This window comes from Musa acuminata, chromosome BXJ3-3 (assembly GCF_036884655.1).
Source record: "Musa acuminata AAA Group cultivar baxijiao chromosome BXJ3-3, Cavendish_Baxijiao_AAA, whole genome shotgun sequence".
Classification (NCBI taxonomy): domain Eukaryota; kingdom Viridiplantae; phylum Streptophyta; class Magnoliopsida; order Zingiberales; family Musaceae; genus Musa; species Musa acuminata.
The window spans coordinates 9,089,091-9,111,930 of NC_088351.1; the positions used below are offsets into that span (position 1 = coordinate 9,089,091).

At 43.4% G+C, this 22,840-nt stretch overlaps 2 protein-coding genes across 2 annotated transcripts; both read left to right on the forward strand.

Moving 5' to 3' along the window:
• Positions 1-7,890: 7,890 nt before the first annotated feature.
• Positions 7,891-9,884, forward strand: LOC103977969 (transcription factor MYB61). The gene is made up of 3 exons (XM_009393655.3): positions 7,891-8,389; positions 8,481-8,610; positions 8,701-9,884. Exons 1-3 carry the CDS (start codon positions 8,257-8,259, stop codon positions 9,629-9,631), a joined length of 1,194 nt encoding a protein of 397 aa, XP_009391930.2. The 5' UTR covers positions 7,891-8,256; the 3' UTR covers positions 9,632-9,884.
• A 7,701-nt stretch (positions 9,885-17,585) lies between these two features.
• On the forward strand, positions 17,586-19,853 carry LOC135633044 (putative mannan endo-1,4-beta-mannosidase 9). The gene is made up of 5 exons (XM_065142101.1): positions 17,586-18,382; positions 18,520-18,714; positions 18,794-18,916; positions 18,993-19,195; positions 19,275-19,853. The coding sequence occupies exons 1-5, from the start codon at positions 18,056-18,058 to the stop codon at positions 19,765-19,767; spliced, it is 1,341 nt and encodes a 446-aa protein (XP_064998173.1). The 5' UTR covers positions 17,586-18,055; the 3' UTR covers positions 19,768-19,853.
• Positions 19,854-22,840: the final 2,987 nt, after the last annotated feature.

Below are 22,840 nucleotides of genomic sequence, written 5' to 3' on the forward strand. Positions count from 1 at the left end.
CTGAACCGCCACGGACAAACTTCTAAACAGGATTTTGATGTAATGCTTATGTATGTCCATGTCTTTTGGTATGTTCATGCTTTATACAGCATGTAGAAGGACGGTCGAAGGCTTAATAGTCCCATTTTAGTTAGGTTGGTAGCTACTTTAGGCTTGTAAATAAATGTTGTGTCATGTGGACACGTGTGAGAGATTCTCGGTCTGTAATAGACCATTTTAACCCTTTGTTGTGCAACTGTTCAGAGCTTGTAAAGTATGTTTGTAATTTGCATTGTCTATGAAGTGTTTCGGAGATGTTTGCTTGTCGATCCCGAGTGAGACGTTCTCTCTAACTCGTTCTCTCTTTTGTTGGTCCCAAGGGACAATGAGAGGCTTCGGGGAGGTTGACCTTTGCGGATGGACACGCAAGGGTGCCGCACAACTTAGGCAAAACCAACTAAGTTAGTGACAGATGGTATCAGAGCGGGACAAGCACTCATAGAAACACTTAGCATGCAAACGTGGGGGACCTAGCAGGGCTGCATTGAGGGCAGTCAGCACATGCGCGACCGTTTGGGGGGAAAACGGGCATGGAGATGTAGGGAAAAGGAGTCGCTCGGAGGAGCAGGCATCTGAGATTGGCATTCAGAGGAATTTTCAACCCTTTGCGCAAGAGGGACCACAAGAACAGACAAGCTTGGAAGAATGCGGAACGTACAAAGGTTGGGATGGCTGAGTTTGAGCTACGGCTCAATATTGACAACCATACTTGATTGTGCTCAAGGCAAGCGAGGCACTTGGTAAAGGATAAGACCATCCAAGGTGGAATGAGTTACTCAACGACCGAAAGAGTTATACAAAGATGAAATGTTCACGGCCATCCCAAGGCGACCGAAACTCGGCGCCATGGAGCCTTGAAACTTTCTCTTTGACATGTGAAGGATACGTCCGTAGGAGGCTGAAGTGTGCAACGAGTTCAGTATGTTGCTAGGCCTTGAGTGGTGCAGCGGGGGCTATATTGACGTGGAGTCGCAATCTAGCAAGTGTGTTTGCAGGAGGAAGAACAATGCATAGTTTGTTCAGCAGATCGGAGTAGTCCAAGGGGATGGTGGTCTCCGAAACGAAGAGAGATATTGCTCCAATGGGACAGTTATCCAGGAGGGATAAGTCCCGGCTCTCCAGAGGGAGAATCATGTAGGACGGACCTCACAAGTTGAGGAGGAGTACCTCAACAAACAACAACTCCACAAAGCTCAATGGACTGAGCAAGCGACAAGGAGTCGTCTCATGATCTCGCTCGAGAGAATGCATTAGTGGATGCATTGTGAGATCAAGTGGGGGAGCGACCCAAAGCAACACAAATAAAGACACACTCGGAGTCGATATGGAGATTGGACTCAAGGGAGGGCTGACCCATTGAATGGTGGGCGCGAGGGCCACCATCAACTCAATGCAAAAAACGAGAAGCGGAACAAGTTGGGTGTAACTTGGCGAAGTACCCAAGCCGCATAAAGGGAGCCAGTATAGAAGATAGAACATGGAGGGGAGGCATAGTGCTTTCCTTAGACAGAGGTCAAGGACATGAACTCTTGCAGAGGCAAGAGCAGGATCATGTTGTTCAATGGGTCATTCATTCTAACGGAGCGGACTCATCTTGCATGGTGCCAAAGACGAAGGGAGCTTCTTGGCACATGCACCTTATCTCGGAGGAGCATTTGATGGAGGAACTAAGGCGACTCAATTTGCGGAGGCGAAGTTGGGTTCAGAAGGCCTCAGCACGAGGCAAGAGGACGCAGATGCGGGTACTCTTGAAGAATATGCCATAGTGTTGTCATTCAAGTTGCAATGAAGGAAGCGATGCGCAGCAAAGATTGTGCTGGTAGGGTTAGAGGCCCAGGATCCAAACAATGGTGCACTAATTGCAGCGAAGTCGAGGGACTTCGGGAGCTACTAGGCGACAGACTGTCCTAGAGCGGTGCTTCATTTAGGTGTGACCCAAGAGTGGGTGGATGAAGGTCGATTGCCAAAGGAGCGAACAAAATCGAAGGTGGAAGAGACCTTGCGATGTATTGGCAGAGGCCACACATGAAGGGTTCACAATTCGAGTTCATCCCATAAGGATCAGAATGCAATAGAGATGTCACCAAGAGACGACATGATGCAGCGAATCATGGTGGAACAGTTCGTGGCAATGCGATACATACAACCTAGTCCCGTGAGGGACTAGATCATACGGAGGTATGATCGGGAGCTACTGGAAGCTCCACTTCGGTGAACAACAAGACGGTAAGAAGGGCTATGGATTTAAGGAGTGAAGGTCATGGTACCGTAGAGGTGGGTCTTCCGTGCGTGCATCGAATTTTGCATCGGATGAAAGCCTTGGTCATCAGCATATGGGGGCTGTGTTCCACCAAGGGAAAAGTTCGAATACAAGTACCAGTGAGTCCCATGGGAGGGACTTGATCATACAGAGGTATAATCGAAGCAACTGGAGAGTTGGACTGCTCTAGAGCTCATATTCGCTTAAGGGAGCCTAGCAAGTCAGAGGACTAGGTCGAGTAAGCGAACGTTGCTACCAAGGAAGCTAAGGAAAACAGAATCGGTGCAAATCCTACAACGTGGTGGCAGAGGCCATGCATGGGAGTTACAGTTTGTCTTTCCATCGACCAAAGGGAGCTGCTTGGAGAATACAGAGGTGTTGAAGCAAGGGGTTAAAAGGGGCGAGGAAGCGACGACAAGTCCATAGGGACTTAGCTACCCAAAATCAAGCATCAGTCAGAATGGAGGTGGACTCACAAGAGTGCCACGGAGATATATATACTGATCATGAAGAAAAGGGATGCAGATGCGAGGCGACGGATAGTAGGGCCATGGGCATGGCAGTGCCATGGTACCATAGAGGTAGGACTTCCGTGAAAAGCATTGATCTCTTGCTCTCATGGAGGAAGAGCACTTGGTCGTAAAAGGGGCCGAGGAGGCGGAGCATGCAGAGGCAAACTCCACGTACCGAGACAAGGCTGAAGGGCAGAGGCCAAGGAACTTCGTATGACCGGTATCAATGAGCTTCTCATCAAGATAGCCGAAAGCGAATGACTTCGGGTCATGCAAGAGTGCACGACCAAGGAACGAAGCAGGTAGTACGCGGTGTTGTATCTTTGCTACTCAAGGGAGTAAGCGACAGGGTTGATGGAGAAGACGGTACAATCCCAGAGATGACCAAATCTATTAGAGAATTACTCCAAGTTGAGGTGAAAACTTCTTGCATTTCAGAAGTTCGATGGCATTAAGAATGTGAATTACAGTAGCTAACTCAACGCAAGGAATGCAAACACTTCAAGTGCTTTAGAAGTGTGAGCAAAGAGCAGGCGAAGGCCAATAACTAGCTCGATGCATGAAGTACAACCTTGAGGAGGCAGGCGAAGTCAAGTAACCTTTTGCCTTCTCAATCCTTAAAAAAATGGGCGAAACCGAGTATCACAATTCTCTTATATATCGAGTAGAGGAGCTCTACACAAGTTTAAAGACTCTTCGAATATAATGGAAGACAATAGTTGTCAAATCCTCACCAACGATGATCAATACTACTGAGAGTAGATTGTCCGCTTCATTTTCCAATGAAATGTCAATCGAAAGGGGGAGTGATGCGAACCTACTTGGAAATGACAACTAAGTGAAAGAAGAGTCAATGGGCAAATTTTGTAGAGGAAAGACCCAAAACTTCAGAAGTTTGCAAGACGATGCTCGTTAAAAGCTCCAACAAGCATCCACCCAGTTCAAACAACATGAGACATTTGAGAGACTGGCGCAGTAAGGATGGTTTTTTCCTTCATTTAGAAGATCCACAGGAATCAACAAGGATCAACGCAACTCAGCCAACCCCACACCAGAGTCAGAGTCATTGGTGAGTTGAAGCAGCATGGTGGATCAAAGGTTCGACTACTAAAAAACAACAGCAAAGAGCAGTTGGGAGCCAAGAGGCGCATTGTAGCTGGAGCAGAAGATTGAAGACTCAGCAAAGGCGAGGAGTTGTAGTGTCGGCAAAGGCTTCAATGAGGACGTCGAAGGAATAAGTGGGGTAAAATGTCACGAACAAACTTCTAAACAGGATGTTTGATGTAATGCTTATGTATGTCCGTGTCTTTTGGTATGTTCATGCTTTGTACAGCATGTAGAGGGACGGCCGAAGGCTTAATAGTCCCATTTTAGTTAGGTTGGTGGCCTCTTTAGACTTGTAAATAAAGGTTGTGTCATGTGGACACGTGTGAGAGATTCTCGGTATGTAATGGACAATTTTAACCCTTTGTTGTGCAACTGTTCATAGCTTGTAAAGTCTGTTTGTAATTTGCATTATCTATGAAGTGTTTTTGGAGATGTTTGCTTGTGGATCATGAGTGAGACGTTCTCTCTAACCCGTTCTCTTTTTTGTCGATCATAAGGGATAATGGGAGGCTTCGGGGAGGCTGACATTTGCGGACGGACACGCAAGGGTACCGCACGACTTAGGCAAAACCAGCTATGTCCGTGACAGAACAGAATCAAAGTCAACTTATAAACGATTTGATACGGTTAATTTACGTGTTCTGATCGAGGTAAATCCCTTACTCGTTTGAGAAAGAAACAAGAATCTTTAACTCTGGTTCTAATTCGAGTTGAGATGGAAGAGTGGAGTGGTGAGCCTATCACCACATTAGATTCTTCGCCTAATTACTCATTTGTTGGTGTCTAACAAACAAATTGTCTGTATTTTGATGGAAGAGTATAGCAATAAAAAAAAATCAGTCTCTAATTGGCCATCAATTTACCTAATTCATTCAAGCACAATGAATTATTTGATAAGTTGATATATTTTCAGTCAAATACCAATTCAAATTGATCCAAAATAAGTTTAATCAAGACTTTAAAAAATCAACCTCAATAATAGAGATATATATATATATATATATATATATGATTTTATTTTATTTTTTTATAAGTTCGGATGTTATTTTAAGCATTATTTATTTATATTTCATGTCGTTAAATTATCTTTTTTGATATTATCCCTTTGTGTGTTTGATGAAATGACAATGGGGGGATCACAGCGTGTGCCGCTTCCCATTTACTTGTGCAAGACGCCGACCAAGACGTCCAGAGTCTTAAAAGCAAGACGGCATGGCATGGCATCTCGAGGCGGTTCTGCCATGATAAGCCAGCATCACCGCCCTCTGCTCACTCCGTTCATATTAATTTTAATGGATCCGGATTCAGTAAGGCATCGTCGTTCCACCGTCCCACCGTCGCAGCAGCTTTCTCCTGCTATAAATTCCAGACTCCTCCTTGCTGCACTAAGCAAGGAGCCCGAGAGAGGTGAGGAGAGATGGGCGGTGGACTGCTTGCTTTCTTTGGGCTGAGGAGGCAGCAGACGAGGGGGCATGAGAAGGCAGCGGAGCCACGGCAGCGGCGGAAGGGCCATGAACCCGGTCGGCGTCGGCCGTGGCAACCCAAAGCAGGTTCGTTCGAGGCGGAAATGGAACCGTGGCAGCGAAAGGTTCGACGCACCGACGAAGACCACGGACGCTGGGTTTCTGGGCTCGACGTCGACAGGAAGGCCGAAGAGTTCATCCACAGAGTCCACCGGCGGATGAACCCTGAGCTGCTGGAATCACTCGAGCGTTAATCGTTAGCTTTCAGTCATCGTGCTATAGTAATTGCTATGGAGCAAAGCCGAGTTCCATGTTTCAAGACATCTAAGCAGAGCGTGGCATGTGAAGACGTAGACTATCATCGTGCTATTGCTATCAATGTAACGATAGTAAATTTAATGACAGCAATGATTCCCTTCATCCTGAATCCACTGTTTTGATTCCGAAATTGATGATTCCGGTTCTTGAATTTTCAGAACCGGAATGAAATCGAATTGGGGTCGGTCTTGAACCAACAAATCCAGAACGTAGCTCCTCACCCGGCGACTGTTCTTCCGGCTGTGCAAGTCCACGATGACTTCACATCCATAGTATATGAGTATACGATTGATCTCCTCGGGTAATGAGTATAATTCAACTCAAAATACGTCAGCGTGTCGTACGCGACGAGAAGAAACAAAAGACATGGAGACCCACCAATGTGCAGAAAACATTAATCATCGACGGGAGAGCATCGAGTTGGCTTCCAATGATCGGTCATTGCATGAGATGACATCGATAATTGCTTCTGCTACAGTTGACTTTTGTCGCGGCGCATATTCTTTCGTAGGATGTGAGCTGCTGCTGTCGTCCTCCTCTCCGTCCGTGCCCACGGTTGCAATTGGATAGCGTCTCGAGTCACAGCAGGCCGGAGCTTTTCTTTACTCCCTTGTGTTTGTATGCGGGAGGATGACGAATCACGATTCCCTGCACGCCTTCGCCGCCACCACAGGACTGACTTCACAAGCCAACAGTGTGTATATGTATATATAATATACAGGGAAATAAAACCCATCATTGGCCTTTTAGAATTGACACTTTAACTAATCCAAGTGCTGTGTTGATGCTTATGACATTAATTATTTTTCCCTTAAAAAAATAGATTTGACAGCGATAGAAATCCTTAAAAGAAAAAGTTCTCTGTCGGTGGTGGTATAGTGGTAAACTTAATGGCCGTCTCTCACACACTACGAGTGCATTATTTCTTTCGAATGATTGGGGCATTTGACCACATATTTTAGACGTCAGAAATGGAACTTTGGCATCACATCGACGACGCTCGCAACCTTAAGCACTCCACCGATCTAATTGGACCGACAGCAGTGATCGATTCGGAATTGGGTTTTGTTTTCGTCACAGCTGTAGTATTTATAAGCAGTTTAGAACGCGTCAATAAGTACGATACGATCATATTTGGCCAGGACACCGCTTTTCCTTAAAAATCGCACTCTCCTTGGGTGCGAATCACGAGGCGCATCGGGCGGCCCGAGATCGAGCAGCGAAGCCCGTTGCTTTCGAGTTCAAGGATGTCTCCTGTGGCCGCTCTTGTGGCGGAGGTCGTGCGACGCGTCGCGATGGGAGTTGTGGTCCACCACCGGTGGCCTCCTGATGGGCACCCCACGTGGGCATTTATCCCCCGCCCCCATCTCGCCCGTCGGCGTCGCGGGGCCCGCCGACCGGTACGGGGCGGTAGCGTCGTCGTCGTCGGAGAGCGAATGAATGGCCGCACGCACCCTCGCGAGACACCGCCCGCTTACCCGATCCGTCGAGCTACTGGATCACGCGGTCGGAGAGCGAATGAATGGCCGCACGTAGCCTCGCGAGACACCGCCCGCTTACCCGATCCGTTGAGCTACTGGATCACGCGATCTTATCGGATCCATAACAAACAAATGGTACACCGCGACGCTCCAAGACATGTATGCGCATATGTACACACGAGAGGAGGATTCCTTATCCTACGCGGGGAGGGAGACGAGGGCGGCTGATGGGGGGGGGGGTGGGGGGACACCCCGTGACAGCTAATGAGACCAAATAGACTAAAGCAAACGCTTGGATATTAATTGGCTTGACTAAGTTGGTGTGCACTGGATTTCATGGACTTTTCCTCTCCCTCCCTTTCCCCCCGATCTTTGCAATGAGAACATGCAACAGGGTGGGGATCTCTTCGAGTTATATGTGGAGGGAGGATTAGTCATCGTCGTGGTGCGGTGGCCCCCTCGCACTGGGCTGGAAACAGCAAGGACGTGAAGCTTTCCTAATGGAGGCGGACCCCACTGCAATACTCCCACACATGACAAAAAATGATTGGTTGTTGAGTCCCCGCAGTAGAAATGGAGCGAGTGACATCGCTCGTCGGTCGACTACGATGCTACCGGAGACTGTGGAGGGGTGCTTTCTTTCCGTCTGACACAGGATTACATGGGACCTCTGCGGTGGCGTCCTTTTACGGGAGGAAGAAAGGTGGTCTAGTACTAACCGGGTTGGTGAGCTTTTCTTTAATGTTGGAGAGTGGACGGAAGCGGTGGTGGAATTGGATTTGGATCCCTCCGAGTCCCATCCAACCACCGTATGCATTGCCTTCATCTTCACTGAAGCATATGGTACCTTTGCTGTTTGTCCTCCCTGCGGTGGGAGTAAAACTTTCCCCAAGTCTTCTCCTTGAATTATCAGATATAAAGAGTCGACAGCGACCACATCCTCCTCCTTTAAGCTCAGCACCGAGCCGGCTCTGTGCATTCCCCCCTTGCCCTACCAAATTTCGTTTGCTCTGCCTCCCCCCTGTATCTTCTCCGGCTCCGTGACTCGGCGGCATTGCACCGGGGCTTCACTCTGGATGGGGAGGCACGCTTGCTGCTACAAGCAGAAGCTGAGGAAAGGCTTGTGGTCTCCGGAGGAGGACGAGAAACTCGTGAGGCACATCACCAAGTACGGCCATGGGTGCTGGAGCTCTGTCCCCAAGCTAGCAGGTGAGTCTACTGCCTTGACATGAAAGCTACTGGAAGAAGAATGTGCGAGTGCACGAGATAAAAAGGGCCGCAACTTGGGTGTTTGATTCAGGCCTTCAGAGGTGCGGGAAGAGCTGCAGATTGAGGTGGATAAATTATCTGAGGCCTGATCTGAAGAGGGGCACGTTTTCGCAGCAGGAGGAGGACCTCATCGTCGACCTCCACGCAGCCTTGGGCAACAGGTGCCGACCTCCTTCCGCATGGCCGTTCTGCTAATCCTTCGAGATTTAATGCGGCTCTCGTGTTTTTGACCTACTGTTTCTGGCCTTCAGATGGTCTCAGATCGCGGCCCAGTTGCCGGGAAGAACAGACAACGAGATCAAGAACTACTGGAACTCCTGCATCAAGAAGAAGCTGAGGCAGAGAGGCATCGACCCGAGCACCCACAAGCCACTCGGCGAGACCGACGGAAGGGAAGACCGAGAAACCACGAACAGCGAGAAGACCTCCGGATCCAGAAACCCGCAGCTCCTGCCCCCCGCCTCGGTGGAGGCTGAGCCAACTCCGTCATTGATGGGGACGGGAGTGTCCGAAGATCCAGCGATACCCACCAAAGAGTTCTTCGTGGATCAGCTCGTCGTCAGCAGCAGGCACGAGAGCCCCAATTCAACCCGATACGCTCCTCTTCAGCAATCCAATTACGTCGCCTGCTGTGATGCCAATGGCACGAGACCAATCGGGCCACCGATTCAGCCGACTCCGCCGCTCTGGTTCACCCACGACACCAGGCTGCTCAACGCCGACGCTGAATTGTGTCACGACATGCTCCCATCAGTCGTCCCATCGATCTCAACATCGATGCTCTCGTCGTCAGCGGAGCTGAAGCCCATGATGAGTCTCCCGCCAGACAGCAACAACAGCGCCAACAGCACCGACAGCAGCAACGAGCTGGAGCTCCAAAGCAGCGGCACCCTTTTCGACAGCGGCATCTTCCAGTGGCTGGAACTGCTGCCGAACAAGGGTCAGATCCAATTCGATACCGAGCCGGAGGACCTCAAATGGTCGGAGTACCTTAACGGCACCATCGCATCGACGACAACCAATCAAAGCCAAGGCCAGAGCTTGTTCGGTGTCACCAAAGAAGAGAGCCAAGTCTCAGTCAATGGCTTGAATTCTTGGTACGAGGAACAGCAGCTTCATCCTCCTGATCTTTACGGTAAGGATCTCCACCAGAGACTTCCTGCACAGCCTGAACGCATCTAACTTTGGCCACCGGCAACAAGAATCTTTGGTGGGGAGCTTCTGATTCAGAGAAGGGAGGCAATTCTTTTGACATGGAACAAGGAAGACTTCTGATAGATCACAGTTGTGTGATTCACAGATTTTTACGTGTAAATAGATGTTTATGATACAAAACTTGTTGGCTCTGTTTGATTATTGCGTGTGTTGCACTTTGTATCACCCAAACAATCAAGTCTTTTGTTTCAAGTTTGATGTCCTTTCAGATTTCCCTTTGCATACGGCTACTAGAATTAGTCTGATTGCTTCGAGGAAAGAATCGTAGCTGCAAATGTCTTGGCTTTCTCATCTCATTGCTACAAAACCACCCAAGCCAGCCATTAGTGGATAGATAGTTGGTGTGGAGAGTCTTTTCCTTTTCTTTCTTGCTTGGAGAGAGAGAGAGAGAGAGAGAGAGTCTTATTGGATGACGAGTCTGTTTCTTCTTGACAACCCTTCCCCCACAATGATCTCTTCAAAGTTCACAACCTATTCCTAATGTGATCTGAATCCTATCACATGATAATGAATTGTTAAACTAAACAAAGTCAGAGCTGTCACCAAAATCAAACCAGAGTTCAAAATAATCTGCTCAAAACATTTCAAAAACAACAATTGTTTTCATCACATCAAAATAATCATAATTAAAACTCATAAAATACTCATCGACCCTTAGTGGCTTTCTTGTTTATGTACCTGCATGATGACATGCAACCTCCGTCATTAGATGGCTTTCTTGTTTTCATTCGCATGGCTAGTGAATGTGGGTGCTGAGTGACCTACTATGGTTGCCAAACCTTGCCATGGCCAGTAATGCCGTTGCTTTTGACCGACTGTTACACAGCAGACGCTTTGCAATTCACAAAGGATACGACAATGTCGTTAGCCACAGTCGACATCGACGGGTTGTCCATCGACCGCAGAGGTAGTTCGGGTCGCAACATAATCTTATAAACTGAGGAGAAAGAAAATTAAGAATGAACTATCTTGCAAAGACTCATTCACATTCATATCTAATTTTTTAAGTTTTACCGTCTTATCAATCATATCAATAATATGATCATAAATCTCTCAAGTGTCATAATACTAAATCGTAATCGGTTCTTTCATTTATATGTTAATCAATGGTTTATTAATAGATTTAAATATGTTTTCAGTAACTGTATAATATTCTTGTGCGTCATAGGCAATAATGATATATCGATGTTATTTATAATTATTATTCTCATAAATATTAGACTGAGTCTATTAGATCTTTTGTAAGAATTTTTTTATTAATTTATTTCATAGTGCTTTGATTGGTAAGTTTACAAACTTTTCAACAAGTAATCCTAGATCACGATATAATATATCCGATATGAACCGCACATGTTACGACCATTATGAATAACTTAAATTAGAAAATGCAAAAACACCATAAGCAAGACAATGTATGGAAAGAAATATCATTATAAAATATCAAATAATAGTAATGCTTTGGGTTTCTGATGAACTATTGAAATAATAGTAATTGAACTTTTGGGTGAGATATGTAGCATTCTCTTAAGATTAGTTGTGGACGACTAATATGATTCTTATATAATAGTATTATTGCCATTAGATATACACTACTAAACTAAAATGATATCTAAATAATATTATCCTAACATATTATATAATTATTCGAAGCAAATTCACTTTTAACATATTATCTAATTATTCGAAGTACTATTATGATTTTTTTAATATCATTTATAACTAATTCTTTGATGTAATTTTATAAATTATTATTCTAAGCCACTTTCGTGACTATAAGACTAATAAAATAATATAAACTATAGTTTAAAATATTTTATAATTAATAAAAATATTTTTTTTTTATAATTTGTACCTCTATATGTCTATCGTCTTAGGCCATTTTGGTAGTTACAATTTGGATAAAACTTAGGCATATAAGTTATAAATAATATTTATTAAAATTTATTTAATCTAATTTATTTAAAAATACTTTAATAATAATAAATAATAACCATAATTATTATTATATATTAATCATCTATTGATTGTAATTATGATAAAAACATAAATCATGGGTTTCTATGAAAAATAAATATTATTTCACAATCATATGCATGTAAACAACTATATAAATATCTAAAAATAATAATTAAAATTTAATTATTATAAGAAAAAAATTATGAATATATCATATTTTTTTAATCATGTAAATGAGATAGATGAGCTAATCAATCTTATTTAATTGGGCATCCCAAAATTGAGTCAAAAATTAGGTTGCCCATATTAAACCGAACAGTCAATCCCATCAAACTAATCAAAATTAGATTCAACCAAAATTCAATTTAAAAATAGATTGATAAGAAAAAAAAGGCAAAAATTTGGCTTTAGTCAAAATTTGATTAAAACAAGTCAAATCGATCGATTTTACAATTGGGGACATAAGTAAAAAATATTTGATTTTTGAATGATAAATCTATCATGGGGTAACACGGATTGGAATTAAAATATTTACAAAGGTGAAATTGTCTTTTATTAAATTTAAAAATCCTAATGTCGTTTCTTTCTTCTCAATTGCCTTAGCCTCTGCTTATGCGAAGCTTGTGATCACCGCAATGCATCATGATGCATAACTATCCGTCGCTTGTGCATCACTGATCCGAACACTCCATGGCATATTGGTGACTATACATCATGTCACTGGTATCTATGGCCAACAGTTCTTCACCGGCGACCAATGTTGCCTAATGATATAGTAATGCTACCACCTGCGGATTGGCATGCACAAATATGTTACCTCCATATCTGACGTCGACCACCATCGCGCGTTGCTGACCGACACCCAGAAATATTAAAATAGATCTAATAAGCATAAAAATTAATTTAAAAATATATCTAATATCACCTTTTTATGATATAAGGTATTTGACTTCAAAGTATTAGGTTCTAATACCAATCGTGAATATAAAAATATAATAATTTTAGAATTATATAAAAAATTTAAAATCAAATAAAAATAGATCAAGATAAAAAATACGCACCTTTTGATATCATTTAAAAAATCTTTATTGATTTTAGAATGTGTTTCACACACATAGTGTGAACTATACAAGTTCTAACAATTCAGAATAATTTGAACCAGAGTATAAGGATACGAGAAGAATGAGAATGCATGGAAGGAAGTATCATAATAAAATATAAAATAAATTTAATATTTTTAAAATTTTAAAATATGATGAAATATTGATATTATTCTTATTTCGCATCTAGGTAAAATATTGATATATATAGTGTTCGCAAAAAAACTATTTATGGATAAGTAATACTATCCTTGTGGAATAATATATCTTTGGATATACAATTTAAAATTACCATGATAATCAAAATAGTATCATCATATCATATTATATAATTATTTGAAATAAATTCTCACTTTGGTTTATCTAAATCCCATAATTATGTGTGTCATTATAAATATTATTTTTTATTAATATAATTTAGGGTCAATTATTTAATATAATTTCATAAATTATTAGTGTATGATGACTGTAAGACTAATATAATAATTTAAAGTATAATTTAAAATAAAATATTTATTATAATTCATATCACATAAGCCTATCATCTTACACTATTTTGGTAGATACAAGTTAAATAAAACTTAGAGATATAAATTACAAATAATATTTACTAAATATTTTTAATTTGATTTATATAAAAATAACTAAATAATTATAATAAATATTAAATATTAATCAACATAAAAAAACTTATGCGATGAATATAATCATGATAAAACATAAATAATATCTTTAAGCAAAAAAAATATTTCATACTTTTAACCATATACATGTGAATAACTAAATAAATATCCAAAATAATAATTAAAAGTTAAATATCATAAATAATAAAAAATTATAATATTTCATATGAGAAAATTATAATTTATAATACTTTAAAATTTTGTATGGAACTCTAAATTAAACTAGTAAACTCTATCTAGTTAGGCTCAAAATTGGATTAAACATCAACCCAATTAGGTTAGTCAAAATTAAAACTAAGTAAAATAAAAAATTAATCAAGATTTAACTGTTTCCAAATTCAGTCAAAATAAAATTGATTGAATCTAAATGTAGTTGAGTAGTCAAAATACAATCATAAATAAGTTCAATTAAAATATTTGATTAAAGTTGATCAAATTAATTTATTCTATAGTTCATGACATAAGTAAAAAATATCTAATTTTCGAAAAAGAAAGCTATAACTTTGTTGGGATATATAGTAAATATCTAATTTTTGAAAGTTAGAACTATAAAGGGATATTGACCAGAAGTAAATAGGTTCAAGAGGATAACAATCTTTTAATAATTGAAAAATCTTAATTTTTTTTCTTCTTTTTCTCAATCATCGTAGCCTACATGTCGCATGCGACTGTTGTAGTGTGTGGTTGTCCGTCACCTATGTGCCTCCTATGGTTGTTGATGAACGTGACCAACCGATGACCCCTACGATCGTCGAGGTGTGCACAACTGTTCTCACGCGGTCGACGAACAACGTGTTGCCACCACTTGCATTGACTTTGTTGCACGTAGTCGTCCGCTGTCTATGCACAATTGCCTTGAACTATCTCTATGGCTAATTGACGACCCATCGATGCCGATCATGGCCAACAATGTCATTGCAGCCTCTGTGAATTGCCACGCATCTAACGTACAACTGTTGATCAATGACAATGGTATTGCTGCTTGTGGCAAGATTGGTAGCCATCATACATCATTGCCTTTCGCTCAGTGCCCACCTTCGCAAGCCATGTGACCAATAGTAATCGTGTCAACCCAGCTCCGACCCACATCAACGTAGCTCGTTATTGATGATTGCTTTTATTCCTTCCTATCACCACACTTTGTCGCAACAATCCTATTCTACTACGACCCCTTGACCTATAAGTGAACAAAACTAATAATGGCATACTGACATTCATTACCGATCATAGTAGGTTGTCACCCTTCATAATATTGTAGTCAACAACAAGCTATTCACTACAACCAGTCGATCAAAATCGAGCAACATGCTTCCATCCACAACTGCTCTCATGTGGGTGGAAAACACCTTCATCACTTGCAAATAGATGACCAAGGTGAGCAGGATAAAATAAATAGATTTGATCGCTTAGACAAATGGAAAAAACACAGAATAGATCTAATACAAAGCATATTAGGATAAAATAAATAGATTTGATCACCACAAATGGGAAGAATAGATCTAATACAAAACATATTTAATGCTTTTATGATATATGATATTTGATTTTGAAATAGACTCTAAAAATAATTGTAAACATAAAAACTATAATCATGCTACTATGAGATAAAATTTACTAATAGAATCAAAATAGCATATCTTTCGATACTATTTAAAAATTTTTCGTTTGATTCACAAGTACATTATCGTCGGATCCGAAAGCTATAATGATATCGACCTGTAAGAACAATAAAACTCATATTATTCTCTATTCGTATATTTAATAAAATGACTATAAACGATGAAATAGAGATAAGACGGTTGATAATAAATACATCTCATATCATTATAGTTCTTAGGAGATCTTATCTATTTATAAACGATAACAAAAGATATAGGCAAAAAAAAAAAAAAGAGTCACTTATCTTTTCAGAAATCCTATCATAAATAAATTTTTTTTCGATGATCATAATCAAATTTTAATTAAATTTAAATATATATTATCTAATTAAATAAAATTTTATTTCATCCACTTCCTTCAGTTTACTTTAACATGAGAGCCTTTTGAACAAGAATATTAAGATGCAAATACTTTATAAGAAAGCCTGAAAATTAAACCTATGCTGGCCCGAGGTTACCCTCCTCACACGAAAGGAAGATTAAATTCACTTTTCCGACGAACCACGGTCCGCCATTAATGTGCGTTCCAGATTAGGATTCGAGAGGAGGGGCACGGCCCGGCCCATGAAAGCATACCTTAGGATTCGAGAGGAGGGGCACGGACCGGCCCGGCCCAATAACTCTCTCTCATCCGGCCTTCATGTACTTGTGCCATGTGCTTTCCTTAATGAGCTCGCTCATGAGGTCGGTGCAGTCGAGGGAGGAGTATCGCAAGGGGAAGGGCCCAAATGTGACGGAGATTTCGAGTGGAAAGGGCCAAATGGAGAAGCAGATTTCGAAGGCAAAGGGCCGGCTGAAGGCGGCCAAGTCGAGGGAGGAGTATCGCAATAGGTGTTGCCTCCGGACCTTTCCATATTTTCAAGACGCAGATCCAATTGTCTGCTCCAGACGAACATCTGGCGCTCTCGTCCCGCGGCCCCCGCGAGGCACGCAGGCGGATGTATAGGGTTCATCTTCTTGGTGGCTCTTTGCCCCCCCACCCCCACCGAACCCTAAATCGCGTGACCTACTGACGGGCCGTCGTCGGGAGATCCAGCGGAACTAATGTGCACGATCCTCGGCGCCCTCGTACCTTCAGTGTGCTGGCTCCTGGATCGCCGTCGACGCAGGAGGCGATAGCGGGGAGTCATTCGCCGAGGTGCCGGCCAGAGATGTTGCCACGGTCGACGTCGACGTCGACGGAGGCGTGGCAATCCGTGTACTATTATTCCTTTTGTCTCCACCCCCGATCAGGTTTTGGTAAGTAAAACCCGAACTCATCATATTTGTCAGTGGTCAAACTCAATTCGATGTCGTGCACCCAAAAAGTCCGATTCGGAATTGCGTTCTCTTAGCGTAGAGCTGCGGCAACTTCCACTTCCATTAGGTGCAGTAAAGAAGGAAATATGTGTTCTTGGCCCGAGTTTGTAATGACCAATTTCGTAAGAAAGAAGAGAGAGAAAACAGAGAATTCTATTACTTTTCTATAAAAGGCTTATAGTATTAATAGGTGCTTTAAATAGGCCTCCAATTAGGAGTTGTGTACACGGCAACAACTCAAATTGAAGATTTTGAATTTTAATCCTAATCTTATCTAAAGAAAAGTTCTAAATCAATTCTAGAAGAATTCCATCCCTCTTGTGAAATTAGAGTATGATACTTATTGTTAGCGAGGGAGAGAATAATTAGAAAAAAAATTTATAGATTAATAATAAAAAAGCAAATTATTTAATATATGAAATCAAAACTTTTCTTATTCATCTCTCATATAAATTTAAATATTTTTAAAATTTTCTTTGGAAATATCAAAGATTATCCTTAGAAGCAATTAAAATATATTGATTTTTTTTCTCATTAATATCTTGAGACGAAATATATATATTTATAGAAATAAATCTTAATTCACTAAGAAGTTTTAATTTAATTATTTTTTTTATCAATTAATTTAAATATAATTAAATATTTTAAAAGTAGTTATCGATCCTATCACTTATAAGGTAAGTAAACAAAAATAAATCTAAGGAAAGCATACAAGATGGTGTGAATTTAGGTTGTCGGCCTGAGAACGACTGGAAACTCCGGCGGACTTGCCGGGAATGAAACCGAGTGGATAAAAGTGACGGAGGAGAAAGAAGAACGGCTAAGTAAATGATGCCGTGGCGAAGCTAACAGTCTTGTTTCTTTTTTTGAGTGGGTGGCAGAGAAGAGAAGGTCGGGAAAGAGAAAGCGACGCCGACGGCGACGGCAACTGATGCCGACGCCCCCATATGATATTATAATTCATGTGGGATCACGTCCTCACCAGCTGCGTGGACCAGCCCCTTAGGTCCACGTGGCAAGGCGTATCAAGAAGGGCATGCAGCTACTTGTGGCGTGGCACTGCATGCATGGCTTCTCCGCGGCTTCATGTCCTCCGCGTGATGGCCGAGTCAGTTAGTCATATGTGACCGCGACCGACCACGAAATTGTGGTGCGACGCGCCGCTGACGATTCCTGGAAACGCAGAGCTGCAAGCCAGCGGACGAAGCAAAGCCCCCGTTGCCTTCTTAACACCTGTCTTAGTTGTGAAGCATCCAATTAAGTTGGGCGAGCCGTACCAGCACTTCTTTCTTCTTGTTCGCCTTTTGTCACCTACCGTTCCATCTCCACTTTCCCTGCCCTCCCCGCCATTAACTGCAGCTCATCGGGTCCTTCTATAAATCAGAATGGTGCGCCATTGATTTCAATGACGCAACACACACTAAAGCTAGATCTAGTTTCCCCGTGATTGCAGCATCTCTCTCTCTCTCTCTCTCTCTCTCTCTCTTTCTGTGTCTGTCTGTCTGTCTGTCAGATTTATAGTCTTTGTTGTTTGTGATAGAAACCGAGACCATAATAGGATAGCTTTTAGCTCTTGGATTCGTTTCTTGAGCAGAAGGATTTCTCGGGTCCTTTAGAAAGTCCAAACACACACCACACACAAATAAGAACTCACAGCAACTCACGGTCCTTCAACAGAAATCGTAGGTCTCCCAGATGCATACGGAAGTCCTCGTCCACGGCTTGCTTCTGTGGACACTTTTGGCTTCTCGAGATAGCAGAGCTCATGGTGACACGGGTTTCGTGCGGACCAACATGACTCATTTCCTCGTGAACCGCCGCCCGTTCAGCTTGAACGGATTCAATGCTTACTGGTTGATGTACGTGGCGTCGTTCCCGGAGGAGGGACGGAGCATGGTTTCTTCTGCGTTCCAGGAGGCTTCTACCCATGGGCTCACACTGGCCAGGACTTGGGCTTTCCGGGACGGTGGATACAAACCCCTGCAGCGTTCTCCCGGCGTCTACGACGAGGACATGTTCCAGGTATCCTATGCACGCTTGAAGGGATGGATGCATCAGGCACTCCTACCTGTGAAGATCCGAAGAAGCAACCTGTGTGTGTATATGTGCATCCTGTTCTATAACAATGTGATCTACATGGATCGCTCACATCGTTGCAGGGTTTGGATTTCGTGATTTCGGAGGCCAAGAAGTATGGGATCTATCTGGTACTGAGTTTGGTCAACAACTTTGAGAGCTTCGGGGGTAGAACGCAGTATATCCAGTGGGCGAGAGACGAGGGGCGTCACCTCAGCTCTGACGATGACTTCTACAGAGACGAAGTCGTCAAGAGTTACTACAAGAACCATGTCAGGGTAACCCTTTTGCCTTCTCTCTACATTCTTCTCTTCTCTCTCCATGGAGGCCTCGGCCTTAGTTACTTGACTGGATCAGGCAATACTAACCAGAGTTAACACCATAACCGGAGTAGCCTATAAGGACGAGGCCGCCATTTTTGCATGGGAACTCGTCAACGAGCCGCGCTGCGAAACCGATCCCTCTGGCCGGACATTGCAGGTAAATAAAACCATGAATCTAATCTGTCCTTTGTCTTATGTTCTCCAAAATAGTCTGGCTTGATTAATATGTACAGGCTTGGATCGAGGAGATGGCTGCTCAGGTGAAGTCCATCGACAGCAACCATTTGCTGGAAGTCGGGCTCGAAGGGTTCTACGGGGAGACGATTCCCGAGAGGAAAAAGATCAACCTTGGTTACGAAATGGGTACCGACTTCATAAGCAATAATCAAGTCCAAGGAGTTGACTTTGCCACCATCCACGCCTACCCTGATATGTGGTAAGCCACAGTCTTCTCTCACCGATCTGTCGACGTAGTTGGCTTTGCTGCACGCATGAAGGTTTGTGGACTGCTGCAGGATGCCGGGATCAACCGAGCAGACGCAATTGGCTTTCCTCCAGTCTTGGATTCAGTCGCACGTCGAGGACGCCGACGCGGTTCTGCGAAAGCCGCTGCTGATATCGGAGTTCGGCAAATCCTCGAGGCTGTCGAACCGCACGGGGGACGTTAAGGCCACCTTGTACACCACCGTGTACGACGCGATCTACGCGTCGGCCCGCGGCGGAGGCGCCTGCCGAGGCGGGATCTTCTGGAACCTGTTGTTGGGCGTGCAGGAAATGGAGGGGCTAAGAGATGGCTACGAAGTCATCTTCTCCGAGAGCCCTTCTCTGGGGCAGATCATCTCGAATCAGTCCCACCGCATCTCCAACCTCAACGGTGGCAGCGAGACCGAGAAGAAACCGAGACCTGCACTGCCAAGTGGCAATCAGTGGTCTATATCGAAGAGAGATCGTCTTCTTGTTTCATCCATTCGAATTCTTTTGTTCTTATTCCACTTCCTATTAATTTGAATTTTATATTGCACGAATGTGCACGTCACACATTGTTTGTACTTTGTATTTAGTTAATACAAGATTCTAATGCTGGATTTGTTTAATGAGTCATGATACGCTTAGGGTCCACAGTCGTCCAGGTAAGGTGGCTTCGGAGGTTTGATCGAGCCCAAGTTCAAGGCCCAATTCATCGAACCCAATCGACAGCATCTAACACGAAAAAGAAAGCAGAACGTACGACGTCTGTACGGACGCTCGAAACCAAACACACTCCCCAACCAACGGCACTAAAGAGCAATAAACCACGCCTGAGCTCAGGGGTCCACATCCTGTTTTCTCATGCTTGAGCTCGAGGTAGAATTTGGTGGAGGATTATCGGGTTGGTCAAGTAAATAGCGCGAATAAATAACTCAGTCATGTGACCGAAGACCAAGAGGAAATCGTTGGATTAGATTTACATCCTTTGAAACGATTCAAGATGCTTCCATTTGTTGGGTTAGCGCGACTTTTGATGCGATAGGAAGAAGAAGCTGGTGGTGGAAGCTCCTCGGTACCAACGACGTTAGCAGCCCGGCAATATTTCGCACTCCGGTGCAGAGAAGGACATGACTGTAATGTTTGTTCGCATGAGACGATATGGAAAGCAGGTAAAGCATACATAGTAGGTGAAGTCAAAGAACAGTAGATGACAACAAAGCAGCGGCAGCCTCTGCTTCCGCTTCCTGATTGCTGACGTTACTGCTTCCTCCGTGTGTGAACCATGCCGTCACCAGCTGGACCACTCGGCGGAGGAGCCGCTACTGCTGTTGCTGGCGCTGCGTCGGTGTGGCAGCTGCTGGAACTGGACGGAGCCGAGGCGGTGGGAGCGCCGCCTCCTGCGGCCGACGCCGCCGCCGGACAAGACGGCGCGGAGCTTGGCCCAGAGGAGGCGAGGCAGACGGCGGGCGGCGCGGAGGCGGGCCCAGACGAGGCGGCGGACGCGGAGCAGGGTGCGGCGCACCCGCTCACGAGGGCCCTGCCTACGGGAGAAGTGGTAGCTCCGAAGGAAGAGCTGCCGGCGCTCCATGAACTCCCCCTGCTGCTCCCACCAAAACATGTAGTCCGCTCGGAACAACGGCGCCGCCCCGCCGCCCTTCTCCCCTCTTCTCGTAACATACCCCGCTTTTGCCGCCGCCGTCGCCTCTGCTGTTAACGCCATTCCCCTTCCCCTACCGAATACGGATCGATCAGTGGACCAAACCATGCATCTCACCCTGAAATATAGGATGGCGTGAATCTATACAAACACGAGCAGGAGATATATGGAGAGGAACAGTGGATCAAGAATAGAAGGGCAGTTTCAAATGAAGCGAGAGGGAAGGCGATCGAGAATAATACGGGGAAAAGGTGGAAGATTTCCTTCTCTCGCTCGCTCTCTCTCTCTCTCTCTCGTTCTCAGCCTTTCACCCTTTCTTTGTTTCCACCACGTCCCTATTAACTCGCCTTTATTATGATCAGCGCGAGTGGACGAAGAGTTAGATGGTATTCTGGTCCGGCGGCTCGTCCGTCACAGCCTCCGCGGATCTCCTGTGACCTTTCCCTCTCTCTTATCGCCACCCATTCCTCCCCCCTTTTTCTATTCTCCTGCCTCGTCCTCGTTCTTCGCGTGGCAATGTCTCGACGAAGCCGCAGAATCGTACGGTGTACGGTTCTTAACCTTCAGATGGACGGGCGTGATTCGATCATCTCCTGTACTAATCTCGGTCAACCATCGGTTTAAAGAAAAGAGCCATCCTTCGCATCCAAGAAACTCCACATCGATCAACCGTCCATTCTCCCCATCCTAATACCGCAGCCGTCCGATCAAAGGTGATGTGGGCGGCGCCGAAGGTGTGCATAGGTTGATAAAGTATTCCACCCGACATAAATCTTTTTATCCTTTCCTTTAAGCGACGATTTCTTTTTCTTTTTCCTGCTAAAGCAGACGTCTCAATTCGATTTGCTTACCATCTTCACCCCCCACATCTACGTAACTGTTGTACACTTAACATTCAGGAACCGATTCATATCAGTAACGGTGTGAGGACGCATCACAATCCATCACGATCATCAAGAAATGTCTGATGGGATTACTTCATGTGGGAGATGACAGAGAGATCAGAGCCGAGGAAAAGGAGGCCGGCCAGCCGATGCACCTAATACAAAAGTCAAAGCCATGGCCAACAAGTAACCCTCGTGGGTCAAACGCACGAAACGTGCCACTTCACACCTTAAAAGGTCAAACGATGCACGTCAGATCCTTCGACATCGGTATTTGAATTTATATATATAATAATAAAATATGTATTGCGTTAATTATCGCTTCACTCTTTTGCAATGAAGCATATAGAAGCGACAACTAACGATTCTCTAACGGTAATAATAAGAATAATAATAGTAATAGATAAAGACTGTTACTTATTGCGAATTATGATGCTGAGATTAGTGCAGTGGCCATAACAACGCATTAAGGAAATGGCCTAAAGATAATGATGCATTTGCTCATTATTTGGTAATCCAAAGACAGTTACATGGTACGAAAAATAATGTCATTTATTGAGCTCCAATCATTCGACATTTCCAACCCGTATCACTGAAATCACTTTGATTGTGAAAGATATTGAATTTAAATGAGAGGCTAAAAATATGATAAATGAGCGGTCTCAATAAATGGCACGATTAATGGCGTGAACAATCAAAAAAATAAAAATCCCATGGATAAAATTAAAATTAAAGGGCAACAAATATTAGATAAACCTGAGAAATTTACTTCCAAATAATATCAAGAATTTATATTTCTTATTCCTTTTTATCGTGAATCAGCCCACAACTCCCTAAATAATAGGCGTAATTGAGACACATATCTTGATCTTAATATTGTGAATTAATATAATAATGTATAGTTTTATGATTTTAAATGCTATTTTATTTTTATAGATATGTATACATTTTCAGAAAAAAAAAATATAAATCTCGAAACCATCGACGCGCTCTGATTGATCCCCACTTGTCACATCACTCACCGTCCATCTCTCTGATGACTTCATGTTATCGATATCCGTGGCCGGTCAGG

What these genes read in the sequence shown, in the direction of transcription:
- LOC103977969 (XM_009393655.3), top strand. Translation starts at nt 8,257, where the DNA reads ATGGGGAGGCACGCTTGCTGCTACAAGCAGAAGCTGAGGAAAGGCTTG. An exon ending in CTCTGTCCCCAAGCTAGCAG is followed by an intron (nt 8,390 to 8,480) that starts GTGAGTCTACTG and finishes TGTTTGATTCAG; the next exon opens with GCCTTCAGAGGTGCGGGAAG. An exon ending in CACGCAGCCTTGGGCAACAG is followed by an intron (nt 8,611 to 8,700) that starts GTGCCGACCTCC and finishes TCTGGCCTTCAG; the next exon opens with ATGGTCTCAGATCGCGGCCC.
- LOC135633044 (XM_065142101.1), top strand. Translation starts at nt 18,056, where the DNA reads ATGCATACGGAAGTCCTCGTCCACGGCTTGCTTCTGTGGACACTTTTG. An exon ending in ACGACGAGGACATGTTCCAG is followed by an intron (nt 18,383 to 18,519) that starts GTATCCTATGCA and finishes ACATCGTTGCAG; the next exon opens with GGTTTGGATTTCGTGATTTC. An exon ending in CCTCTGGCCGGACATTGCAG is followed by an intron (nt 18,917 to 18,992) that starts GTAAATAAAACC and finishes TAATATGTACAG; the next exon opens with GCTTGGATCGAGGAGATGGC.